Source organism: Oryx dammah, unplaced genomic scaffold (assembly GCF_014754425.2).
Source record: "Oryx dammah isolate SB20612 unplaced genomic scaffold, SCBI_Odam_1.1 HiC_scaffold_14, whole genome shotgun sequence".
NCBI lineage: Eukaryota > Metazoa > Chordata > Mammalia > Artiodactyla > Bovidae > Oryx > Oryx dammah.
Window position 1 is genome coordinate 42,995,471 of NW_024070198.1, and position 27,800 is coordinate 43,023,270.

The following is a 27,800-nucleotide window of genomic DNA, read 5'->3' on the forward strand; positions in this document are numbered from 1 at the left end:
GGCCGGAAGGCTCCGTGCCCGCCGCGGGGCATGATGGGGGAGTTGGAGCTTTCCATCATGGCGGCTTCCATTTCGGGCTACACCTTCAGCGCTGTGTGTTTCCACAGCGCCAACAGCAACGCCGACCACGTAGGTGTTGGGCCCCCCACCACTCCCCGCAACCCGCCGCGGCTGCTAGGGCTTCCGGCCTCGGTCTCAGGCCGACGCCTGTGGAGAAGCCGGGATCCTTTGCCCCTCGCCCCCTGTGCTGGCCGAAGGAACTGATGACCCGGGAGGCTCCCGCCGCCGGTGAACTCTTGCTGCCCGGGTCTCCTTCGCCCCCCGACCCGAGATGGGCGTCCCCTCACTTGGTGCCTTCCACTGGCATCGCCATCCCAGGACAGCAGTCTCCCGGTGGGGAGGGCTTTCCCGGCCGGCCACCGACAGTGGCAGGAGTCGCTTAGTCCTGGAAACCCAGCGCCTGCCCCTCCCCGAGTCAGGCTTCGAGACTAATGAGGGGGGTCCGGGGTCGGGAAGGAACCGAGAGACCCCCCGCTTTAGTCTAGGAGCGGAAACTCCCAGCCGCGCCCTCTGGTCTGACAGGTTGTTGTGGGGTGCGACGAGGGTAACCATGGCTGTCACTGCTCTTCACTTGTTAGATGCGAGCGTGTGTTTTCTTCGCCTCGATGAAAAATGCAGATGTAACCAGGAGTGTTCGGTGTAGGGTCTACTTTGGCCTTGCTGTTGCATGTTTAGTTCCCTGGCGAATGTTCTAAGACCCGGGAACTAGTCTCAGTGAAAATAGGGAAGTGACAGGCCTTTACGTATGTGATCGGAAGTGCATTTTTAATGTCCCTGGCTTCTGGATGGAAATTCTTCTATGACATTAGATAATTTTTGTCTTTACGTATTTGCCCACCAAGTTGAGAGATTGTGTTAAAATGATTTGAGTAGTGAATTATTTAAGTTCACTAAATAAATGTAATGGGAGGGAGGGTGTTGTTGTCATTACAAAGCAAAACTGCAGAACACTGCAGAAGAGGGAACTGGGTTTGGTTTGATGTCTGCGATCCTAGCTTCTGTCAATAAAACTGATTTTGTAGAGAGATGATTTTATTAGTAAATTGGATGGGATTAAGTCTTGTACCTTTCATTGCTTCAGTTCAGTGGTAGAGATCAACTGTAGAAATATACACAACATGGGTTTTTCCAGAGGCAGCTCCTGTCTCTAGACACTAAGGCCCTTGATACTGCAGCCAGCTCTTTAATAATGTAATGCAGTTCCTTGTACAGGTAGTTTGTGATCCTGCTCGTGTCCCATGGAAGTGTTAAATGTGGTTTCAGTCCTGTTTCTTAACCTCTCTAGTTCTTGGAGTGCCTAGTAATATCACAGTTGATGTATAAAGCAAAATTACTGTAAACAACCTGTTGAAAAGTGGATAGTTTTAGTTTTTGTTTTACAGTCTACAGTGAGATGGCCATGTTACCTAGATTGTTCCTAACTTGATTCAAGAGATATCTCTTTAGTATCTGCACTATGCTAGGCATGGTGCCAGACTTCATAGAAATTTTTACCAATGGCAATAGTTTGCAACGTGTATCTTATACTCTACAAGGATACGTTTTACATTAACCTTGCCACAGTTACGTATGTAGAATACTTTAAAGTAATTTCAATTTGACATGTTTTAAAATTGAAGAACCAGGAATTTGTTTTTGTAGTATATTGTTTTGTCCCGGCAAGAAATGAGTTTAAAACCACTTACTATTCCGTAGCGCTGGAGTTAGCAAACTTTTTCTGTGAAGGGCCAGACAGTAATTATTTTAGGCTTCCTGAGCCTTGTGGCCTCTGTAGCAACTACTCGGCCCTGCGGTTGGTAGGGAGAAAGGAGCCATAAACAATAAATAAATTAGAATGCCTCCAATAAAGCTTTACTTGTGGACATAAAGCTGAATTTTATGTAATTTTTCACACATCATGAAATATTGCTCCCATTTTCTCTTTCATTTCAGCAATTTAAAAGTGTAGAAACTTATTCTAAGCTTGTAGGCCATACAGTAACTGCCATTAGGCTGGATTTAGCCTGCACACTATAGTTTGCCTACTATTATAAAGTAACAGTGGTTCAGATAATCCAGACCAATAGATAAATAAGCATCCGTGTTGTACTTGGCTTTAGAATGTTTTGATGTCACCGTCGACTTTTTCAAACTAAGGCCTGCCAGATAATATACAGGGCACCCAGTTAAATCTGAATTTTAAATAAACAGTAAATAATTTTTTAGTATAAATATATTCCCATTTCTTACATTAAAATTATCCATCATTTATCTGAAATTCAAATTTACCTGGGTATCCTGCATTTTTATTTGCTAAATTTGGCAACCTTGGGCTATGGAACACTAGGAATCTGTAGATATTAAAGTCTAAAGTTGTGTAGGAATCTTCAGTTGTATTTTCCACTTTAATTAAAGAGAAAATTTTCTAATCTGTTACAAAGGCACAGCTTGTGTTTTGTAGTAAGAACTCATAATGAAAGACTTTCAGAGGATAAAACAAGCTTCTTTAGCCCATGCTTTCCAGACTAGCAGTCATGGATTCTCTGGTACAGACACACACACACACACACATATATATATATATATTTTGGACTGTGTTTTCGTTGCTGCACAGGCTTTTCTGCAGTTGTGGTGAGCGAGGGCTGCTCTCTAGTCGAGGTGCACAGGCTTCTCATTGCAGTGGCTTCTCTCGTTGCAGAACACGGGCTCTAGGTGATTGGGCCTCAGTAGTTGTGACCCATGGTCTCAGGAGTTGCAGCTCCCAGGCTCTGGAGCACGGGCTCAGTGGTTATGGCGCACAGGCTTAGTTGCTCCGCGGCACACGGAATCTTTCCAGACCAGGGATTGAACCCGTATCTCCTGCATTGGCAGGCGGATTCTTTACCAGTGAGCCACCAGCGAAGCCTGATTTGGGATTCTTATGACATTCCACTCCTCTAAGTCAATATTTTGTATTGAGTTATGTATGTATTCAGCTATGCTGAAAAGCCTCTATCTCTCCATCCTCACCCCCACAGATTCCAACTGGGACTTTTTAAACTAGGAAATTTATTCGAACAGTCAACCTACAATAGAAAGGACATTGTTTCACCAAATGTATTCAGCCACTCTTTGCTGAGCAGCTCTCGTGTGCTTGGCACTGGGCAAGGTGCTGAAGTACACGGTGAACAGAGAATCCCGGCTCGACCAGAGCTCATATTTTAGTCGGAGCAGCATTCGTTAGTACGTGTAAATATGAAACATGAGAAAACCATGAGAAGAGAAAGGATGCAGGGTAAAGGGAGCAGCGTGTGGCAGACTTGATTCTGTTCCACTCTCCAGGGAAGGCCTCTCTGATAAGATGCTGTTTGAGTGAAGAGCCAAATGGAGGGAAGGAGTAAGCTGTGTTGGATGCCTAGGGAGGGGAAGTCTGGGACAGCCTGTTAGTTCACCACCTGCAGGGATGGTATTTGACATTTAGAGTGAACATGGTCCAGCAGTGCTTGTGCTGAACTCTATAGCAAATGCTCAAGCAGTAGGTTATGTGCTGAGTAATCTAGTATCGTTGATGACAGTATATGTTCTCAAAGGAGGAAATCAATTTATCTCAGCATTTATTAAGGAAAAACTTTGACCTAGTGAAAAACTTATTTGCTGGAATCCTAATTTCTCCTGCCAGCCCGTACAGGAGCAGTTAGTTGTGCATTGTATTAACTTCTTTCTTTACCCTATTGTCATTAGCAAAGTTTTTAAAACAATGAAATAAATTACGTGCTGTTTCAAGAAAGCAGTCTAGAATATTTCTGCTTCCTGAGCTTTTTTGATGTTGCTTGTTACACTTTGTGGGATTTAGGTGATGAATTCACTCTACTTATTTTCACTTCTGAAAAACAGGACTTTAGGGGAAGGGATTAAAATAATATTTCATCTTGTCATGGAATCCTTTATTCAAACGATTCAGTTAATAGCTGTGTCACAAAGTACTTTAGTCGTATACCTGTTGGTTTGTGGAATGGTAGTTTACGTGACAAGTTTATTTGGATTATTGTTAAAATTATTATAAAACTGTAATGTCCTCAATTCCTCTTAATTCCAGTAAAAATCATTTTTATTTTTAGCTGCAACTCTCTTCCCCCATTGCTTTCAGGAAGGATTTTTGCTGGGAGAGGTAAGGCAAGAGGAAACCTTCAGCATCAGTGACTCCCAAATCAGCAGCACAGAGTTTCTGCAAGTAATCGGTAAGTGAGTTTGTCACGGACCTGAGAAATACTCTTCTTGTATACATGTGCCCTCTTTGGTTCTTTGGCCTTTGACTGATTGTAACCTAACAATAGACTTAAAGAGTACATAGAAAGCCACTCAGATCACAATGCCAATTATTTTCACTAGGAATGATATGAAATGTCTTTGTAAGTCAGCGTAAACCCAAAGTGCGAGTCTGTAAATTCAGGTATTTTGTGAAGCTGTCCCTGACCCAAGTGGTCTGACCTGTGAATGGCTGTGTGGAATTGCACACGTGTCTCTTCACAGCCATGGTGAACCCCGAGTGTGTGCTTTGGGCTGTGCCCATGGTCAGCATCGCCTCATACTATAATGAAAGCATGTGCTGGTCCACCCTAGAGGGATCCGGCAAAGATGTTTACACTTATTTACAGAAGATATTTGTCAGACCTGCACAGCTTCCTGAGGAGTAAGCCAAACAGCCGATTTGGGGGCACTTACTGGGGAAAATGAAGGTGTTTTCTAGGTGCACGGCTCTCTGGCTCAGTCTCCTTTTGATAAATAAGGATTATGCTGATTTTCAACTGCACCTGGTGCGCATCACCGAACAGCGTGTCCTGATACTGAAAGCAGAGCAAGGGCTGTTTCATGCATTTATGCAGCCAAGCATCATTGAAAAACGTGCCGGAGATGTGTGCTGGGCAGTGAGGGGGATGTCCTGTGCCCCTCTGCCTCCCAGGACTGTGAGAAGAGGAAGACAAGTTTACAGAAATACCAGAGCACGCAGGCTGAGTGCTGTCAGAAAGGAACAAAGACAATCTCATGAGTTGGGGAAAAAAAACAAAACTGCCCTTGGGTTAAATCAGTAACGACACCGTGAGGGAGGTGAACTTAGGGCCAGTGAGTGGTTTGTTCAGGGCATCCTGGGGCAGGGAGTGCATAAAACGTGCAGGGAGCCTGGCCTGTTTCTGGGTATCTAGAATACAGACTGTGTGAAGGTGAGTGGTTTGTGGTTTAAAATACTGCTGGAAGGTTAGGTTATGCTGAGGCCAGAGCATTGATTTCGGCCTGTTGTCGTTGCCTTTAGTACCTGGGCTGGGGCCAGGGTGAGGACTGAGGTGATGAGGGTTGGGGAAAACAAGAGACGGCTGTCTCCTAAAGAACCAAAACTATGAAACCCACTCCCCACAATACTGACCTGGTAAATAAATACTTGATATTTGACATGCTGTGGTGTAGCTGCTCTTTCACAGCGGTTTGATTTCTGTGTTTTGTCTTGCTTAACTCTTTAAAACTCCTAAAATAGAGAACTCGGTTTCATTGGCCATCTGTGCAATTATTCATTGTTTGCACTTGGGTTTTCAAAACTAATGTGGCATGTGAGGGTTTGCCAGGAAGACCTCACGGCACACCATGCAAGAAAGAGCGCTAGCCTGGCGTGCTCACAAAAGTAGCATTTCTGGTGAGTGTTCTGGCTGTTTATTTATCTTTGAGGAAACAGAATAGTAAAGTAATTTAAATTCTCCAGCATCGTGTACGCTTATCTTTGATTTGTAAATACCAGTTCCCACGGTATTGCAGATACAGAGACATGCCAACAGATAGAGAGCCCCAGGTAATACAGGGCCACGACGACGACCCTCTTTTGCTGTACAATGTTTAATTTATTAGCTACATTCGACTTATTGTTGAAACAATCATGGGTCTCATAAACAGAGTATTTGCTAGTATTAAATGTATGTTATCATTGTAGTCTTCTCTCTTTTTTTTTTTGGTGGTATTTTTCACTTAAAAGTATACATAACAATATTAGAAAATGTAAACTGGGGCCCTAGAAACCTGGATTAAAGGGCCAAGCATTAGATAACGAACGCACCAGGAGCAGTATTCCATACCACTAGCGCAAAGACATTTTCTGGATAGGTTAACCTCCAGCATATTTTAAAATAATAAATTGACCCAATTTCATATTTGTTGAAAATGCCTGAATCCATGCACGGACACCTTTCCCTGACACTGAACAATAAGGACGACTTGATATGAAATGGCACGCTGTGAGGGAGCACCCGTCTTGAACACATTCATTTTTAAAGCGGTGCTCACACACTTGACGCAGAAGGCGATGGCACCCCACTCCAGCACTCTTGCCTGGAAAATCCCATGGACGGAGGAGCCTGGTGGGCTGCAGTCCATGGGGTCGCTAAGAGTCAGACAGGACTGAGCGACCTCACTTTCACTTTTCACTTGCCTGCATTGGAGAAGGAAATGGCAACCCACTCCAGTGTTCTTGCCTGGAGAATCCCACAGACAGGGGAGCCTGGTGAGCTGCCGTCTATGGGGTCACACAGAGTCAGACATGACTGAAGCAGCTTAGCAGCAGCAGCAGCCACCGGGCAGATGAGCTCTGGAGGCTTCTAGAACTCTGGAATCCCAGGCCAGACTGCCCTGGCTCCCCTGCTTCCAGAAGTCTGCCTAGCAGCTGTCACAGGCGCCAGCGTCATGCCAGTCTGCAGCATAATCGTGTTTGAAAGCATCACCCTGTTTTCTCCACGGAGTGCTTAGTTAGGCATTGCAGAATCTTGTAGGAGCAAGCTTTGACCCTGTAGAAAATAGAGTGTGGTGTCTAGAGCATATCTTCACGATCCTTCTCATCCAGGTTGTAAATCATGAAGGAAGTCTGCTGGGCTGGATTGATGACAGGAGTGTGTCTTCAGAGTTCAGAATTTACTCTAGGGATTTTCTTAAACAAAATATTCTTTCCTTTAAAGTAGAAAATGAAGACTTTTTTTTCCCTTCCCCTGAACTCTAGTTAACATTTTTTACTATAGATGTTCTGCAGTCTAATTACTTGATTGACAGTATCTCTGGAATAACTTCTGATGGTACACTGTGTCATTTTTGGTGATAAAAAGAGGGGATTTCTAGATGAGATTTCCCTGTTTGCATCACTGTGTCGGCAGTTACACTCGGCAAATCATCTTTTCTTCCCCGTGGAAGTGCTGGCATTTCTGTTTGTTTTGGCAGCACTCACATTGGTACAGAAGCTAATGGGCACAGCCCAGTGTCCTTCAGGCTTGTGGTTTCATTTTAATTGAGTTAAAATTGCAGCCTGGAACTCTGTGGCTGTGGCTTTATAAGCAGCAGGTGATGAGCTGCTGGCCAGGAGAATGTTGTTAATAGAATTGAGTGGTTAATTAGTCCCATGGTCTTGTATGTCAACGTAGACCCTATGCCCCCTGATGAACTTGAAGAAATGGTTCGCTACAGTAATCACAGCAATCTTTTCAGAAGTTGTTTGCCTCTGCCTTATAAATGACTATTTCCCTTGTGCTGAAAAGCTTTGAAAGGGCTAATAAACTTCCAGAGTTTTCACCCTTCCCCTTCAAAACACCTGGCCCAGTTGTCCTGCATTGTTAGTGAGTTAACTGATGGCAGAATGGTTAAGGCCCTCCTTTCCTCAAGCTATCTTCACAGCTTTTATCCACCTCGATTAAATGCTTCCAGCCAGTGGTTCCTTTTTCCTCTTGGAAAAAGGTAAGATTGACCAAGAGCACACAATACCTGTGTGATCTGAATAAAAGCTTTCAGGCGTGTGCTTATCACACGCTGACACATGGACCCAGAACTGTCATTTGCCATTTTACTTTGTCCTGAGAGGGTGTCCCTGAGTTTAAGTGTTAAGGAGACACTGCCTTCACCAGTGTACACACTCTTTGGGAGAGGAAAACTGTCTTTTTATTGTCTGAGATTTTGGTTTAAAGTTTTTTTAAAATCCTGAGCTACTTTATAGTTGTCTGTATCTTACATGATTAACTGAGATGTATTTCCTCTTTCTGATTACAGAAATCCATAACCATCAGCCTTGTTCAAAACTTTTTAGGTAAGCCACATCTTTCTCTGTAGCTTTTCGTCCTTACTAAAAGATTGATTGATTGAAAACTAATGAACTCAGACTTGTATCTGACTATGGCTTAGTGTTTTAAGTATAACTGAGGGGGTCCAAGTTCACTGATTTACTGAGTGTCAGATGCGTGTGTGTAGCACTGTGTTAAGTTAGGGAAAGGGGAAGAGCGGGCAGATAAACCTTGGCCTCAGTGGTTTAAAATGGAAGCCTTCCTGTCAGCCTTCCTAGCATGGGCTTGACAACCATACAGAAAGCAGTTCATCAAGGATCACATGGAGATAAAAGCATATTGTAAGAGGCATAAAAGTGTTCCGTGTACAACTTTAAAATGTAAGGAAAGGGAACATAAAGCTTACCTTTTTGGGTTTAAGTTAATATATACCAGTTGCATGTTATGACCAGCTAAAGGACAGAAAGAAAGAAACAGGAGGAGAGACATTCAAAGGGAGACAGTGACAGAGACGCGCATGGAGGCAAAGGTGAGGCAGAAAGTGACCAGCACGCCACCTCCACTGGCCTTCTGCTCCCCAAACTGCCGGCCAGGCCTCTGCCTCCTTCTGGAGCCCCCAACCCTCCCACCTGTTGACAGATATGATGACCTTCACTCTTGTGTTTCTTAAACCTCCCCGAGGCCCTGTTCTTCTACTTTGTGAAAAGCCAGGCCAATCCTTTCCTTGCACTTATGCCCATTCCAGTTCAATTCAGTGTTCTGGGCCAGCACTTCCTGCCTTGACGCTGCCAGCCCCTTGTGCCTGGTTGTTCCTGCCATGTGTTAACGTCAGCTTTCACCCTGACTCTGCTCCCATCCTAAACCCCCAGCAGCCCTGCACCCAGGAACCCCTGGAGACTTCTACTGTGTTCACCACCCATCTTATCCCCACCCGTCCCACACATACTTACCCCTTATTTTAGAGGATTGTTACCTGTGAACAAAGCCCCACAATAGCTGAGAACCTCACTCTTAGACTTAGATGTAACTGAATAGGAGCAGGAAGCAAACAAGGAATCAGCAGTTCATCTGAAAAGAATCTCAGAGCAGGAGATCAGTTGCTGATGATTCAGCAGTCAATGAGTGATTCAGGCCCTGGTCCCCTCACAGCCTCAGTCTGGATCGGAAAGGGTCCTGCTGTTTGGCCCTGACCGTCTAAGACTTTGCTAGGTGTGCCCTGCCTTGTCTTTCTGAGGAGCTCCTTAAACCACTGTTAGTAAAGTAATACCCAGAACATAGACCCATAGACTCATAACTGAAGCCATAGACTCATCATTCTTAGGACTGAAAGAAACCATGGAAACCATATGTCTGCTCCAAACTGTTTATTTTGCAAAAAAAAAAAAAAAAGACGACGTGGAGGCCAGTAAGGTTCAAATGACTTGCCCACGATCATACAGAGAGGAGCAGCACAGAGCTGGAGCTGGTATCTCCTGACTTCCAGTTCAGTGTTTTTGCTGTAACTTAACTCCTTCCTGCCTGTAAGGCCTGGGCTTGTGGTGGTGGGAGGAGGGGTGTGGCATTCCTGAAACCAGGACCAGTGATAGAAAAGGTCACACATCATTACGCCCAAAATGTTCTTCACAGGGTCCTGGTCAGATGGGTCTCTTTTAAAGGTGAGTGCCTTCAGTTTGAAACTGGCCAGACCTACATCCAAATTCCAGCTCTTCCATCCACCAGTTCTATAATTTGGGGCAAGTCACTTAACCTTGTATCTTTATTTACAGAAACGGAGGGAAAAAAGTGTTGACTTGTTGGGCTGAACTAGTACTTACCTCCCAGCAGTGAGACAGAAATGAAATGAATTAACATGAGGAAGCATGCAGCTGAGTGTCTTATTAAGGATTCAGCAAATATTCATTTCCCTTCTTCATTTCTCAGAATATGCGCTTCTCTGTTCTTTTCTCCCCCATAGATAATTGACACTTAGAGACAAGGAAAAGATGTCACGGTCATTTGAAACCACACATTTTGTAATTACTTGGTATCAGCATTTCCACTTATGGAAGTAATACCTTTTGAATGTAGCAGTCTCTTGAGTAATCTTTGATGCAAAAGATACCTCATATCAGCAAAACATTTAGATTGCTTTTTCTTTATATACTTATTGTGTGTGTGCTCAGTCGTTCAGTCGTGTCCGACTCTGTGCAGCTCCATGGACTATAGCCCTCCAGGCTTCTCTGTCCATGGAATTCTCCAGGCAAGAATACTGGAGTGAGTTGCCATTTCCTCCTGCAGGGGATCTTCCTGACCAAGGGATCGAACCTGCGTCTCTTGCACCTTCTGCATAGACAGGCAGGTTCTTTACCACTGTGCCATTATATACTTATTGCAGATAAGCAGTTGTAGCTTTATTGCCAACTTTTAGGACTAGGTGACACATAGACACAAGTTGCTAAGCATATTTTTGTCAAAATACTGTATAATTTTAATAAAATATTTTTCCTCTTAAACAGTTTTTATGACTATGCAAGCAAAGTTAATGAAGAGAGCTTGGACAGGATTCTTAAAGATCGGAGAAAGGTATGCTCTGTTTGTCACCCAGTCTGATTTGGAAATCAGTCTTTACCACCCAAACTTAAAACCAGAAAGGAATGTAAAATGAAACTGTGAGATTTGTTATTAATACGTAAGAATTCTGTTAAGTAGATTTTAAAGGTAAACCATAGATATGATACAATGTTTACAGTATGTAAAACAAAATTTAGATATTTAGAGTATGATTCCATTATGTAAAAGTCAGAAGGAGAAAAAAGAACATGAACTATAATCCAGGAAGTTGACAGTAGTTACTTGTGGGTGGTTCTAATTTTCCTATTTGGTAATTTAAAAAATAATTTTGCCAACATTTACTACACATGCATTAGTTTTATAATGAGGGAAAATATTCCTAAAAAATGTAGATTGCAGTCAAACATCTTTTGACGTGTTGCTCTTTCAAGTTCTGTTCACATTGAACATAGATGTTTTCCCCAAAGGTCATATGTTTATTGTTTCTGTAAACATATGCATGTGATGCTCTGCTTGTGTATATATATGATAAACAAGTCTGAATAGAATTGAAAATGAGCCAAGGTTTTATTGCTGCAGTCTGGGTGATGGTCTCATTCATAATTTACTCTGTTGTACCATGTGTGGGGTTTACTTTTTTACCTTGGTATATTGATTCCTGAAAAATAGATGAGTCACTAAAACATCACATGAGGAGGAAAAGTAGCAATGAAAGTGAAAGCTTGTTAAAGAGAAAACCAAATGCCATTCTTTTAGAAGCATGTATTATAAAAAAGCCTTTAAAAGATTACCTGTGCATAAAATAGTCAGTGTGGGACATCCCAGGAGTTCGAAGAAGGGCCTCAGCAGCAGCTAGAGTAGATGGGCAGCCTCTCCAGTGTGGGGCCCTCTCAGACCCACTGTCTGGTGCACAGGCAGAAAGAGAAGCAGGTAAGGGGAAAGGACACATAGAAAGTGTGGGGAAGGTCTGGGGAAAGGACAGTGTTCTGTGGGTGATGACAGGCTCAGGAAGGGTATGGTGTCGGCAGAGAGTCTTAACACGGTCACCTGCCCATGTGTGGGGAAGTGGGTGCGCGCAGCCCAGAGGTCCCAGTCCCGCTCCCCATTCTCAGGGATTTCCCTGAAGCGCACATTCTGGCATCTGGAGCACCTTCATTCTCCAGCCACCACCTTACCTCTTCCTTCCATTTATTTTCACATTCTAAATAATGAAGCTTTATATACTCTCTAAAACTAAAATTTATTTCATGAAGATTCTTACTGAAGCACTTATCTAGAACAGTCTCTATATATTAAATTACCAGGACATTTTTTTTCGATAGAGGAAAAAATATTTGAAGTGGAAAAAAGAAAGAAAGCATATGAACAGGAAATTACAAAAGAAAAAAGAAATCTACAAACGGTCAAGAAGTAAATGGAAAAAATGTTCATTTTCATCAGGAAATGCAAATTGGAACACATAATACTGTTGTTGTTTTTGTTGTTGTCCATCCAATTGGCAAAAGTATAAGAGGATTGCTAATATCCAGTGTTGGCGATGTTGTGGGAAGTGGGGAAGCTGTAGCTGGTGGGAATGTAAGTTGATATAGACATTTAGGGAGAGAGTTTTGCAATAACAGAATTTTAAATAGAGTTCGATCTCGAGGAATCTGGCCCAAGAAAACAGACAAATAGGCACAAAGTTGTGAAACTTGTGTTATTGAACACTTTGGCTCTGTGCCAGACCGTATACTAAGTACTTTCCAGGTACTGACACATTTAATCCTTGCACCCACCCCATAAGGCTGTTAATCATCATCCCCATTTTACAGTTGAGACAACTAAGGATAAATATCTTGGTTAAGGTTAAAAGCCCAAATCTTGGTGCCAAGATTTAAACCCAGCAGTCTGGCCTTTTAATGCAGCATACAAAGATGTTTCTTGCATCTTTGCTTAATAATGAGAATTTTGAAAGCAATCTAAATGTCCACCAGTGAGGAATGGTTAAGTAAATTATGTTGGTGCCTCCATACTATGGAATATGACAGTTTGTGCATGCTCAGTCACAACCGACTCTTGCCCACCCCATGGACTATAGCCTGCCAGGTTCTTCTCTCCATGGAATTTGCCAGGCAAGAATATTGGAGTGGCTTGCCGTTTCCTCCTCCAGGGTATCTTCCTGATCCAGGGATTGAACCCATGTCTCTTATGTCTCCTGCATTGGCAGGTGGATTGTTTACTACTGCACCACTGGGGAAGCCCATGGGATATGAAGCAGCCATTAAAAAGATAAGGGAGGTTCTCATGAATGACTTAGAAAGTTCTTGAAGTTAAGTGAAATAATTTGAGCCTACTTTTTATAAAAACAAGAGTTTGAGTGTATAAAGAGAAAGATCCAGAAGAAAGCCAACCACACCTAGAAGTGGTTACTCTGAGTAAAGGGAGCAGAGATGTTGCTGAGGAGGGGAAACTTTATATAATAAGGTTTTTTACATTATATTTTATATTGAAATTAATTGGAAAAAAGAAATGAACTCTACCATGTAGCATTTTCAGTAGTAAATAGAGACACTTTTCTAATTAATTTGGGGGGTTTAAATTGGATTTGCTAATTTACTATGATATTTTGTATTTCAGTTATGTATTAAAATATAGTCATATCATATTTTAAAAAATAATAAAATCAGATTTGGTCTTTTGAGACACAGAAGACCAATATAGATTGTTAACTGGAGTTATCTGCTTTTCCTGGGGCCAGATTCTCAAAATCTGATCTTCAGTTTTGATTTTCTAAAGCTTTGTGCTAAAACTAACGATTATATTTTCTTTTGCAATTAAAAGACAGGAATTTGTTTCTTCAGTTTACTTGGAAATTAGGTTTTATTTTCCATGCAGTTTGTTAAAGGCAGGGACTGTATTTTATGTTCATTGTATTTCCTATGACACCTTATACATAATATAAACTCTTTGAGGTTTTTTTTCAAGAATCCAAATTTCTAGCCCCCAAACAAAAGATGATACTTAATATTTAGACTGAAAAGCTGTATAGTTGACTATAGTATGGGGATTTTTCCCCAGAAGTGGAACAAAGTTGCATCTTCACCTCAAAGGGGTTATAATAGTACCTACAAAGTTAAATTTAAAACGTTTGGCTTAAAAATACATATGTACTTTAAACAGTATCTGATATAAAAAAATTATTTTTAATTAACATAAACTCTTCAAGAAAGTGCTAATGGAAGCGTTTCAAAAATTGATTCTCTGCTAGGTAGGCTTCAAAGCTAATGTTTAATTGAAAAGCCCTGGGAGTTCCTTGACAGAGAGTTCTGACAAAATGTGGTCCACTGGAGAAGGGAAAGGCAAGCCACTTCAGTATTCTTGCCTTGAGAACCCCATGAAAAGTATGAAAAGGTAAAGAGATAGGACACTGAAAGATGAACTCCCCAGCTCGGTAGGTGCCCAATATGCTACTGGAAATCAGTGGAGAACTAACTCCAAAGAGTGAAGAGACAAAGCCAAAGCAAAAACAATGCCCAGTTGTGGATGTGACTGGTGATCAAAGTAAACTCCGAAGCTGTAAAGAACAATATTGCATAGGAACCTGGAATGTTATGTCCATAAATCAAGGCAAATTGGAAGTGGTCAGGAGATGGCAAACATCAACATTTTAGGAATCAGTGAACTAAAATGGACTGGAATGGGTGAATTTAACTCAGATAACCATTATACCTACTATTGTGGGCAAGAATCCTTTAGAAGAAATGAAGTAGCCATCATAGTCAACAAAAGAGTCCGAAATGCAATACTTGGATGTAGTCTCAAAAATGACAGAATGATCTCTGTTCATTTCCAAGGCAAACCATTCTATATCACAGTAATCCAAGTTTATGCCAAAGAAGCTGAAGTTGAGCAGTTCTGTGATGGCCTATAAGACCTTCTAGAACTAACACCAAAAAAAGATGTCCTTTTCATTATAGGGGACTGGAATGCAAAAGTAGGAAGTCAGGAGATACCTGGAGTAACAGGCAAGCTTGGCCTTGGAATACAGAATGAAGCAGGGCAAAGGCTAATAGAGTTTTACCAAGAGAACACACTGGTCATAGCAAACACCCTCTTCCAACAACACAAGAGAAGACTCTACACATGGACATCACCAGACAGTCAACACCAAAATCAGGTTGATTATATTCTTTGCACCCAAAGATGGAGAAGCTCTATACAGTCAGGAAAAACAAGACCAGAAACGGACTGTGGCTCAGATCATGAACTCCTTATTGCCAAATTCAGACTTAAATTGAAGAAAGTAGGGAAAACCACTAGACCATTCAGGTATGACCTAAATCAAATCCCTTTCGACTATACAGTGGAAGTGACAAATAGATTCAAGGGATTAGATCTGATAGAGTGCCTGAAGAACTATGGACAGAGGTTCGTGACATTGTACAGGAGGCAGAGATCAAGACCATCCCCAAGAAAAAGAAATGCAAAAAGGCAAAATGGTGGTCTGAAAAGGTCTTACAAATAGCTGAGAAAAGAAGGAAAGCTAAAGGTAAAGGAGAAAAGAAAAGATACACCTGTTTGAATGCAGAGTTCTAAAGAATAGCAAGGAGAAATAAGAAAGCCTTCCAAAAAGATAGAGGAAAACAACAGAATGGGAAAGACTACTTTCATTTCAAGAAAATTAGAGATACCAAGGGAACATTTCATGCAAAGATGGGCTCGATAAAGGACAGAAATGGTCTGGACCTAACAGAAGCAGAAGATATTAAGAAGAGGTGGCAAGAATACACAGAAATATACAAAAAAAGATCTTCATGACCCAGATAACCACAGTGGTGTGATCACTCACCTAGACCAGACATCCTGGAGTCCAAAGTCAAGTGGGCCTTAGGAAGCATCACTACAAACAAAGCTAGTGGAGGTGATGGAATTCCAGTTGAGCTATTTCAAATCCTAAAAGATGATGCTGTGAAAGTGCTGCACTCAGTATGCCAGCAAATATGGAAAACTCAGCAATGGCCACAAGACTGGAAAAGATCAGTTTTCATTCCAATCCCAAAGAAAGGCAATGCCAAAGAATGTTCAAACCACCGCACAATTGCACTCATCTCATATGCTAGCAAAGTAATACTCAAGATTCTCCAAGCTAGGCTTCAACAGTACGTAAGCCAAGAACTTCCAGATGTTCAAGCTGGATTTAGAAAAGGCAGAGGAACAAGAGATCAAATTGCCAACATCCTTTGGATCATCAAAAAAGCAAGAGAATTCCAGAAAAACATCTACTTCCCCTTTATTGACTACACCAAAGCCTTTGACTGTGTGGATCACAGCAAACTGTAGAAAATTCTCCGAGATGGGAAAAACAGACCACCTTACTTGCTTCCTGAGAAATCTGTATGAAGATCAAGAAGCAGCAGTTAGAACTTGACATGGAACAACAGACTTGTTCCAAATTGGGAAAGGAGTATGTCAAGGTTACATATTGTCACCCTGCTTATTTAACTTATATGCAGAGTACGTCACGCGAAATGCTGGCCTGGATGAAGCACAAGCTGGAATCAAGACTGCCAGGAGAAATCTCAATAACCTCACATATGCAGATAACACCACCCTTATGGCAGAAAGTGAAGAGAAACTAAAGAGCCTTGTGATGAAAGTGAAAGCATGGTAAAAAAAAAAAAAAAAAAGCTGGCCTAAAACTCAACATTCAAAAAACTAAGATCATGGCATCTGGTCCTATCCCTTTATGGCAAATAGATGGGGAAACAGTGACAGACTATATTTTCTTGAGCTCCAAAATCACTGCAGATGGTGACTGCAGCCATGAAATTAAAAGATGCTTGCTCCTTGGAAGAAAAGCTATGACCAACCTTGACAGCATATTAAAAGCAGAGACATCACTTTGGCAACAAAGGTCCATCTAGTCAAAGCTGTGGTTTTTCCTCTAGTCATATATGGATGTGAGAGCTGGACCATAAAGCAAGCTGAGCACCAAAGAATTGGTGCTTTTGAACTGTAGTGTTAGAGAAGACTCTTGAGAATCCCCTGGACTGCAAGGAGATCAAACCAGTCAATCCTAAAGGAAATCAGTCCTGAATATTCTTTGGAAGGACTGATGCTGAAGCTAAATAAAGCTCCAGTGCTTTGGCCACCTGATGTGAAAAACTCATTATTGGAAAAGACCCTAATGCTAGGAAAGATTAAAGACAGGAGAAGGGGACGACAGAGGAGGTGATATTTTTATAGCGTCACTGACTCAATGGGCATGAGTTTAAGCCACCTCCGGGAGTTGGTGATAGACAGGGAACCCTGGTGTGCTGCAGTCCATGGGGTTGCAAAGAGTTGGACATGACTGAGCAACTAAACTGAACTGAGAGTTCCCTGGTGGTCCAGTGGTTGGGACTCTGCTCTCTCACTGCCAAGGGCCCTGAGGGCTGCCGGAGTTCAGTCCCTGGTGCGGGAACTAAAATCCTAGAAGTGGAGCAGGGGAGCTCCTCCACTGAAAAAAAGAAAGAAAAATCCTACAAAGGAAAGGTCAATGATTTGAACTCATAGAATAAGTATGTAGTAATTTTTAAAGTTTCTTGAGTCCTAAAATAATCCATTAGAATACACAACCTAATAAAGATTTTTGTCACAGTACCAATTAATATATAGAAAAATGTTTACTAAAAACATGTGGCTCTCAAATATAGGAACTCCACAACATTGCTAAATTTAAAAAAAAAAAAAGTTGGATTTAAGATAGAGGCCAATGTTTTTTCATATGAGAAATTCCCCTGTAGGTGCAACCTGGTTGCCTGCTCAATTACTGCCCTGGCAGAAGCCATATTATGTTTACAAAGTTTTGACCACCCTCAGGTTTTGGGCTCGGGCCAAAAAAAGCAAGTGAGAGGAGCATTTCTGCCTTCCTGAAAGCATCTGCTCTGAAACAGATAATGATAAACATAACTGCCATCTTAATATTATCATAAGGCCAAAAAGAACACAAGTTAAAGATGACAAATGTGCTCAGTATTGGGGATAATTGCTTTGGCTCCAGAAAATGTAAGTGAATGTCTAGCACGGAGAGTAGAGAGGAGAGTCTTTGTGAAATATTGTCTGAAGCTTCAGCAGAGATAAGGTTATAGGGAAAGACATTCATAGTTTTTCATCATGGCCCAAAAATAGCTATCACAAATGTACTCTTCTGCATCAGTAACCTCGGTTTTCAATAGCCTTGCAACCAGCTTATTAGCTCTAAAAGGTACAATTGTACCTGTCACCAGTGTGAATTATTTTGGCATCTTATCTCTCATTGATCAGAATGAAGAGGGTTATCTTTTTAGCAAATATCAAATGAATAAATTGATATCCACAATAAATTTACAAGGCTTTCTGCTTCTCAGAAAGTACAAATGGAATCAAACAAGTAGAGTCAGTGTAAATGAAAAGTGTTAGTATCCATCTAGTCACTACTTGCTTGATTCTTTAATCAGCAAGTATTTCATGAGAACGGCCATGTGCTGACCGCTGCTTGGGCCTCTGCAGGAATGCAGAGGGTGTGAGACGTAACCCAGTCCTGCAGAGGAACTAATCCCAAGTTAAATTCAAAGTGCCGAGACTCAGAGTGAAATATGCCATGTTCTTTGATACTAGTAGCTCTAGCCAGTTGATAATTTTTCTTACTTTTTGTTTTTTTTTTTTTTTAAAGGAAGACTACTTTTCATTCTAAGATTTATACTGACAGAAGTGTTTGGGTTTTCTTTATATTTAAAGTATACCAGAATTAATTGCTTCAGTATAATTAGAATTATGCTTTATTTTCAGTAGCACTTCTTAAGAGCAGGCAGCGTTACTTTGCTCCCTGTAGTTCCTTGCATGTGATATGAACTCTGTGCAGAAAACATTACTCACCACTCAGGGTTGTTGTGATAATTAGTGAAAATAATTGTAACAGTAAAGGTTGATTGACTTCCTTCCTTTATGAAAGTTTCCAAAACATAATCTAAATTTACCATTAATTTTAATATGACACTAACAACTTTAAATTACTTTCATTTCTTAAAACAGCATTTTCACTCGAGTTTGTTTTAAAGAAAGAAGCTATAGGAACAATCTTCTTTATAGGAGAAGATTGTTCTTCCTATAAAGAATTAAAGTGTCTCCACAACAGAGGTTTTCAAACTTCAGTTATACATAAGAAAAAACTTAAGAATTTATCTTAAATTCAGATTTCTGACTGTACCCTTAGACGCTCCAATTCTGCAGGTTTGCATTGGGCCCAGCAAGCTCCCAGGTGTCTCTTAGGCCTTCCGTCTTCCATACATCCAGCAGATCACATTGTGAAAATGTTCTTCCAAAGAGCCTGTCAGTTTAAATCACATACCAATTTAAGTTCTGGTATAGTCAGCACTGACAAAGCTAACCTTTTAAAATTGTGGTATTAAAGTATAATTAACATGTAGTAAACGGCGTATATTTAAAGCATGTACTTTGATAAGTTTTGATATGTGTATACATGCATGAAACCACCATCAGAATAAGATACTGAACATATCTGTCCATGCCAGAGTCTCCTCATGGTCTTTTCTGATCCCTCCTTCTCACCTCTGCCTCAGTCATCCACTCATCTGCTTTATGTCATTTTCGTTTCCTAGAATTTTACATGCCATCGAATCATAGATTGAGAATTCCCTGGCAGTCCAGTAATTAGGACTTGGTGCCCAGGTTCGGTCCTGGTTGGGGGACTAAGATCCCACAAGCCGTGTGGTGTGGGCCCCACCCCACCCCCGCAAAAAAAAAGAATCCTGTAGCCTATGCTATTATGATGATGATAATTTTTGTTGTTATTGTTCTGGCTCCTCTCACTCAGCGAATTATTTGGGATTTGTGTGTGTTGCGTATGTCGGTGTTTCTTCCTTTATGTCACTGAGTAGAAGTCCAGTGTGTGCATACGCCATGTTTTTATTTATCCATTCACCTATTGGTGGGACAGTTGCATGGCTTTCAGTTTCGCGCTGTTGCACGTAAATTTGGTATGAGTGTTTGTGTGGATGCATTCAGAATGAAATTTGTGGGATTTCATGCAGCTTTTAACACTTCTTTCTTCTGTGTCTGTTGCAGAAAGTGATCGGATGGTACCGATTCCGGCGAAACACACAGCAGCAGATGTCGTACAGAGAGCAGGTGATCCACAAGCAGCTCACCCGCATCCTCGGGGTGCCCGACCTCGTCTTCCTCCTCTTCAGCTTCATCTCCACCGCCAACAATTCCACTCATGCTTTAGAATATGTTCTCTTTAGACCAAATCGAAGGTAAAGCAAGCATTCCCACCAGCCACACATAAATAGGAAAGATGTTGATACAAGTACTTGAGATGTGGCTTTGAAAATAAGCATTTTATAGCATCTTTAAAGAAGAAGAGTGTTTATAACTGTCCTGTAGCTGGTTTTCTTTGTGATAGAGAAGGTATTTTCCTGTCAGTTAATTATAAATTAAAATAGTTTTTGAGTCAAGAAGCATTAGCAAGACATTCATTATGCATCAGTTCTTACAAGAATAAACAGCTGGAAATCATCATTTGCTTCTGCGTAATCCATTATATACAAATACAGTTCTGTTGTGCTGTAAGTCTGATTATAATTTTGAAACATAGATTTCAAGGACAAAATTGTAAAATTGATCCACCTACTGGCTAATGCGGGTTTTGCATTAGGAACTTGTTAAAGCAAAAAGAAAGATCATATGATCATGGTATGTCGGTAAACAACAGAAAGGGTTCATACAGAAGTTCATTTATAGCAGAATAAATTAAATCAACATCAGTGAAAAATAATTATTAGTTGTTAAATAGCCACTCCTAAGATTTCATCAATTAATCAGTAGGTTTTTGAGCACCTAAAACCACCTCAGCACTCTTGTCAGTTGCTGTGGAAATGCAGAAGACCTAACCTCTGCCTTCAGGAGTTTACAGTTGAATTCTACTTTAGGGGAAGTGAAAAAGTTTCTAATTAACATAACCGTGGGTTGTCTGTGGAAGCGGGTTCTCTGTGAGACCTTCTGTTAGTTCCCAATGCAGAGACTCGAGCTCCTGTTGGCAAGACCCATTCGTTAAGTAGAAGAGTGCTTTCAACATGATCTCTGTCTCTCTCTCAATCCCCCACAGGTATAATCAAAGGATATCCCTTGCTATTCCCAATCTAGGCAATACTAGCCAGCAAGAGTATAAAGTGTCTTCAGTGCCAAATACTTCTCAGAGTTATGCCAAAGTTATTAAAGAACATGGGTAAGTTGAAAGGTAAAATGAATGTTTTTCCTTTCTTTTGCTAACTGTGCTTCTGGAGAAATGTGACGTCATTTGATATGATTAACACTGAAAAATCCAATAAGGCAATTCTCTTTCTCTAGACTACCACTACTGTATATCAAAACCAGAATGCTTATTGAAAAGAAAATTTACTTTTATCAATATTTTTTTAATCACTTGCCACAATTTTTTTTCTTTTTTTGCAACTGATGCAAAAATTTGAGTAGATTATGTGTATATGTGAGGTTCTGAAAGCTAACTGTGGTCTCTGAAAAATGTATAGGGTGAGGGAAAAAATAACTACTATTTTTCAGTGGTCTTGGCAACAGGGATTCTCTCTTCTTTCTCTTCTGTAACTCTAGGAACATGGGCATTGTTGCTGAAACATTGTTACCCTGGGGTTACAGCATTTAAGTAATTAATAGATTAAGGTAGAAATGACAGGAAAGTGCCTTCCAGTTCACTGTAGTTCTAATCGCTTTGTGAATCTTGTTTCTGTCTGTCTTCTAGTACTGACTTTTTTGACAAGGACGGAGTAATGAAAGACATCAGGGCGATTTATCAGGTTTATAATGCGCTTCAGGAAAAAGTGCAGGTAACTGATTCACTTACTAGTTTTCAGTATTTATATTGCCCAGATGCTTTTTAAATTCTACTTTAATTTTTAATAATCTCCCAACCGACGAATGAATTGTGGTCCAAAAATCAGTCCCCAAATGATATCAGATGTGTGGAGTAGTTACTCGTGCCAGTCTACGAAAGCCTGTCTCACTCACTATGTGCCTGCCATGGAGACTCTGAAGTACAGTTTTAATATCACTCTTTTAAATACTTGTGACCTCCTTAATGACAGCGTTTTCCCTAGAGAAATGTATTCCCAGTTTAAGGAAGGATCGCTAAGAACACAGCTGTCACATCACTTGGCCTCTTAAGTAGAGACCGCACCCAAAGGCACCCGTGTTAACTCAGGACAGCTCGGCCTCCTGATTCGAGTTCACTCCTCTGCCCACAGCCGCCTCCACTGAGTGGGAGGGTGCAGTGGGGCTTGTTCATTCCTAGGCATTCATGCAACAAATAGCTGTGGAAACATCTCCTGCAAGCCAGATCCTGAGCTAGGTGCTAGCAGTACTTTCCCACGTTCTTGTCATCAGCCCCAGAGTGTTCTTAGGGGTAATTCGCTCTGAAACCCTAAGAACAAAAGCGCCTTGGAGGACAGGAAGAAGAGGGGTCGGGCTAAAGAGGCTGTCCCAGGCTTGGAGGAAGGGCCCAGGGAATGAAAGAGCATAGGCAGCTACTGAGAAAGAGGAGAGCAGTCTGCGTTCAGCCTGGGGCAAAGGGGAAGGCAGGCAGTGGGCAGATCCCAGTGTGAGGCTCCATATCAGGGTCACGGTCCCCATAGCAGCACAGGGAACTTAATCCAGCCTCACTCACTGGTGACTGGCCCACTTTCAGGCGATTTCTGGTATTTCTGCTATGGAAGGAACGTGCAGTGAAAAGCAACTTTTTGTCCTGAATTCATGACCATGCTTTTTGCAGACTGTCGGTGCCCTCTCACAGACTTCAAAGTAGCATGTATTAGACACTTCATTGCCTATTGATTAAGGCCCGCCCTGCAAACACCGAATCACGTCTGTGCCCTGATGTGAATGGTTAAAGTACATTGACTAGGGAAAGTTGAAAAAGAAAATAAGTTTCAAAGTCGTTTTTCAACTTTTCCTAGTTGTGGTTTTTATTAAATAAATCTGTGTGTGATCTGAGGCTTAATTGTTGATTATAAATAAAAGTTGAAGGCATCTCATTCCTTTCTTTTGTTCATCCTCCTATGCTAGACTGTGCTGCGCTAAGTCACTTCAGTTGTATCCGACTCTTTGTAACCCTGTGGACTATAGCCCACCAGGCTCCTCTGTCCATAGGATTCTCCAGGCAGGAATACTGCAGTGGGTTGCCATGCCCTCCTCCAGGGGATCTTTTCAACCACAGATTGAACCCAAGTCTCTTAGGTCTCCTGCATTGGCAGACGGGTCCTTTACCAGTAACACCACCCGGGAAACCCTATGCTAGACTGATACCAAAAATTCCCTTTTCATATAAATAAAGATGAATAAGCAAGGGAAAGATTCATATTCAAGAATGTATAAGCTAAGTAGCATAATCATCTTAACATAACTAAGAAAGCAGTTCAGTGAATAACAGCAGAACTGGTCTCTTGGGCCTTCATGATTTTGTTCTATACCTCAGGGAAATGTCTGCTTTTTAACGTAATAAAGTATACAGATTTTTCCTAGGGTCATAATCGATGCTGTCTTTATGAAATGCCTCATGCTTGGATTTGAAACTAATTGTTCTTGTTGTCATTTTTCCCTCAGGCAGTGTGTGCAGACGTGGAAAAGAGTGAGCGAGTTGTTGAATCTTGTCAGGCAGAAGTGAACAAATTAAGAAGACAGATCACTCAGAGGAAGAATGAAAAGGAACAAGAAAGACGTGAGCTTCCTGTTCATTTTACCCCTGAGGATCAGGGAAATGTCTGGTTTTAAACTTCAAATTATATGATAAATTACATTCATTCTTCTACACTCATCAGGCCCCAAGTTACGCTGCTTGGAACAGGACATCCCCCTGTCTTTAGGCTTTTCTAGAAGTGCAGTAATGTTTTTCGTGGTGTCCTTCTCAAGTCTCTGATACTGGAAGAAAAAAGACCAAAGGTAGAAAGGCTGAAGCAAGTTAGAGTAATTCCCAAGAAGTGATATGATCTGTGTACAGTAGATGTGATGTTTCTTACCAAGTTAACCCTGGCATGCCTAGGACATAGGAGCCGTGTCCTGTGTTCACTGGAGCCTCATAAAAGAGCTCCCTAAAATTCTGTTAACATTATATTTGATGCACGGGGCAGGATCTCGGCAAAGACTTTAAATGTCTAGCTTTTGATAGCAGTGGGTGGCCAGATACCATTACGCTAAGGAACCAGCTGGTTAAATGAGAATTAGGCCCAAGAATCTATTAACTCCAGCATGGTAACAGACATATGTGCTATAGTACCACCAGATTTTTAAAAATAGTATTTTTATTGAAATGCAATTGATTTACAATGTCGTGTTAGTTTCAGTACAGCATGGTAATTCAGATATGTGTGTGTGTGTATATATATAATTTTTCAGGTTCTTTTCCATTATAGGTTATTACAAGATGTTGAATATAGCTCACTGTGCCATCCAGTAGGACTGTGGTTTATTGGTCTTACATACAGTGGTGTGTATCTGTTAATCTCAGACTCCTGATTTATCCTCCCACCAACCCTTTGGTAACCATATTTGTTTTCTATGACTGTGAGCCTGTTTCTGTTAAGGTCATTTGTACCATTTTGTTTGTTTGTTTGTTTGTTTGTTTGTTTGATTCCATGTATAAGTAATATCAGTGGTATTCATCTCTGACTTCACTTGGTATGACAATCTGTAGATCCATCCATGTTGCTGGAAATGGCATTATTTCATTCTTTTTTATGAAATGCACTAGATTTAACTAGTGGTTAAGACTTTGGCTCTTCCCCTTGCAGGGGGCACAGATTCCATCCCTGGTTGGGGAACTAAGGGCCTGCCTGCTGCACAGTGTAGCCAAATAAATAAGATAAAATACATGGACACACAAAGACACACACAAAGGTGGATGATAGAGCTGGAATTTGGAGGAGTTGGGTTGCCCGACACCTAAGGTGTGTGTCTTTTAACCCAAATCTTATGCTTTCATCAAAATTTTAACAGTTATATCTGGGTGATAGAATTGTGGGTGATTTTCATTTTTTTTCCTTTTCTAAACTTTGTACAAATCATTTTTGTAATATTTTTAAATGTACTTAAAAACAATTTAAATGCCATAGACTCATAGATGTGTGGCTGTTTCAGTTTTACCACCATAAAAATGTAATAAAGTTATGACCTAGTACCTAACACAGGACTTTGAAGTCCCTATTTTTTTAATTTAGTTAAAAAAATGTTTTTACAATGTTGCATTGTTTTCTGAACTTTTTTTTCTTCATGTTTGTTTCTTTGGTTGGGCCGTGTCTTTGTTGTGGCGTCAGGAGCTGCAGTCTTCAGTGTGACATGCAGACTCTTAGTTGCAGCATGTGGGATCTAGTTCCCGGACCAGGGATTGGACTCCGGCCCCCAGCATGGGGAGTGCAGCATCTTGGCCACTAGACCACCAGGGAAGTCCCAGGGCTTTGAACTTCTAAGGAGAAAGAGATGTTTAAGAATATTGTGACAAGCAGTTGTCGAGAAGTTTTTTTTTGTTGTTTTTTGATGTGAGATCTATTAAGGAAAAACTCACATTCAGATGACCGCCAAGGGTGAGGACAACTATCAATTTTATCCTCTGTCCCCATGGTCTCCGAGCACAGTGAGCAGCAGGTGAGGGTCATGGCACTGGATCTGGACTTGAGAGACCTGTGTTTGGGTATCAGAGCCCCCACCTCTTGCTGTCCTCTTGGTGAAGTCACCTGATCTTTCTGACCTCTGGTCCTTTGCCTGCATAACGGACGGTAATATTAATGATGACGGTAGTACTTGAGAGAGCTGTTCTGAGGCTTTTGAAAATTATGAAATACTATGCAAATGTACAGTAATTCACACTAATAATAAATTGCATTGCTTTGCTGCCATTTTCAGAACAATCAGGTCGACCGTTGAATCTGTTGACATGCAAAGCTGTGACAATACGGGCGTCTTACAGTTTCCTTCCTCTCTCCACCCAGGATTGCAGCAGGCAGTGGTAAGCCGGCAGATGCCATCTGAGAATGTGGACCCTCCCTTCAGCCCTCGGCTGCCCTATCCAGGGTTCACAGCGGAAGGTCGAAGTACTCTTGGAGATGCAGAGGCCTCAGACCCGCCTCCGCCTTATTCTGATCTTCACCCAAATAATCAAGAAAGTACTCTGAGCCATTCTCGCATGGAAAGCAGCGTCTTTATGCCTCGACCTCAAGCTGTGGGCTCCTCCAGTTATGCCTCCACCAGTGCTGGACTGAAATATCCTGGAAGTGGAGCAGACGCCCCTCCTTCCCACAGAGCAGCTGGAGACAGTGCTGAGGAATCAGACGACAGTGATTATGAAAATTTGATTGACCCCACAGAGCTCCCTAATAGCGAATACTCACGTTCAAGGGATTCTCGACCCATGACACACCCTGATGGGGGCTCCAGGAACACTCAGACCTCCCAGATTTAACTGAACGCAAGAAACTCTCCAGTTAGCACTGTTTTTCTTAATCGCTCATTGAGAGAGTTTTTGAGGACTTCCTCTGGCAGGGAGAACTGCTTTCTCAGGCCCCTGGACTCCCCAAGACAAGAGTTTTTGGGCCCAGACCTTGGAGGAGCCTCGCATGCGGGGGGTCCTCACCTGCGGACGCAGTGTGCAGGGCTCACAACAGAGTCATTAAGATAATCAAACTGTCCGAATTCTGGTGCGATTCATGGATGTACTGGTAAATTTAGGCAAAGATAAACTTATCAACGTAGTTTCTGTTCTTTAAAATAATTTGGAAATTAGAGACTAAGCACAATTAGTCTATAAATGTTCTATAAATCAAAACCTTACCTCTTGCACTATCATGCCTTGAAATTTACTTTTTCAAAGGGAAACTAGTTTAGCAGCAGCCTTCAAAGAACCTTCTTTCTATGATGAGCCAAATTCATCTTTGCCAGAAAAGAAATTTTGATAATTTCCAAGATTGGAACAAATCAGTTGTACCTTCTTTTGTCTGCATGACTTTGTGAGATCAAAAGAGAGGGCTTTGTTTCCACTTTTTTCTACTAGCCTGATATGTATTGTCACTTAAAATGGTTGCCTTTAAAAAAAAAAAATGTAGAAATACTAATTACCAGTAAGTAATCATCCAAATAAGTACGTCATAAAATAAATTACTTATTTTTCTTTCGGGGAATTCCAGTGACTGCTATGTTGCACTAGCCACATTTATGGTCTCTGTTCTGGAGTCTTAAATGAAGGACACACAGCAGTATAACAGAAAGGAGTTATGTTCCAGACCTGAGTTTTATGAGGAACAGACTCCAGACACAGCGGATTTAGCCAAGTTCGTACATAAGGGAGATAATTCGTGTAGATCTTCTGACAAATCCTAGTGTTAGTTTTATTTGTGGAAGAAAGACATTTAATAAACTGTTTGGGAAGCTTGGTTATTGAATAGAGATTCATTTCCAATCAAAATAACCATACTTTTTTTTAAGTTACCGTTCAGCATATAGCTGTGGAATGTGTAGAGACTTTCCTTGGGGATGCACTTAACATTTTTATTTAATTACTGCTTGTCTTCTAGTTTTGCCCAGAATGTGTGAAACCACTACAGACGTTCATGAGCATGACAGGCTCCTGGTTTGGAAATGACAAGACCCCATTTACGGCAGGGTCAGCTCCCGAAGCTAGTGCCATGGATTATAACTGCCTTTCTTTGGACTCGTTACGACCTGTAAGACTAAGGAAGTTGTTAAGGAAGCTTAAAATCCAGGTTCTGAAAAAGTAGTTTCATTTTGTAGGAAAGAAGTTTAGTCTGAATGGAAATTAAATGTTCAAACTGCCATCCTTCAGATAGCTACTCAATGGGGTCTGTATCTTCCTGCTCTCCAGTTTTGTTGGCCTTATACCACTGCCATTTGATTTGAAATGTTGCAGACCGCTTTATCTGCAAATGTGTTCCAGTGTTTATCAGCTATCTTCTAGCAGCTTCAGCACCAGTGTGAATTTATTTTTTTTAAGTGCCATCACCATCTCTGTTCAGATTTTGACATTCAGGAAAATATTTTTATTTTTTATGCCATACTGAAACCTACAATGTATATCTGACAAAGCAGTTAAATGTGACAATAAAAACTTATTTAATCATGGTA

The 27,800-nt window shown here is 41.3% G+C and overlaps 1 protein-coding gene across 1 annotated transcript; it reads left to right on the forward strand.

Annotated features, from left to right (window-relative positions):
• The first annotated feature begins 25 nt into the window (after positions 1-25).
• ABRAXAS2 (abraxas 2, BRISC complex subunit) lies at positions 26-27,800 on the forward strand. Its single transcript, XM_040254493.1, has 9 exons — positions 26-129; positions 4,166-4,256; positions 8,083-8,119; positions 10,589-10,655; positions 19,728-19,918; positions 20,770-20,889; positions 21,421-21,505; positions 23,277-23,391; positions 25,655-27,800. Exons 1-9 carry the CDS (start codon positions 31-33, stop codon positions 26,122-26,124), a joined length of 1,275 nt encoding a protein of 424 aa, XP_040110427.1. The 5' UTR covers positions 26-30; the 3' UTR covers positions 26,125-27,800.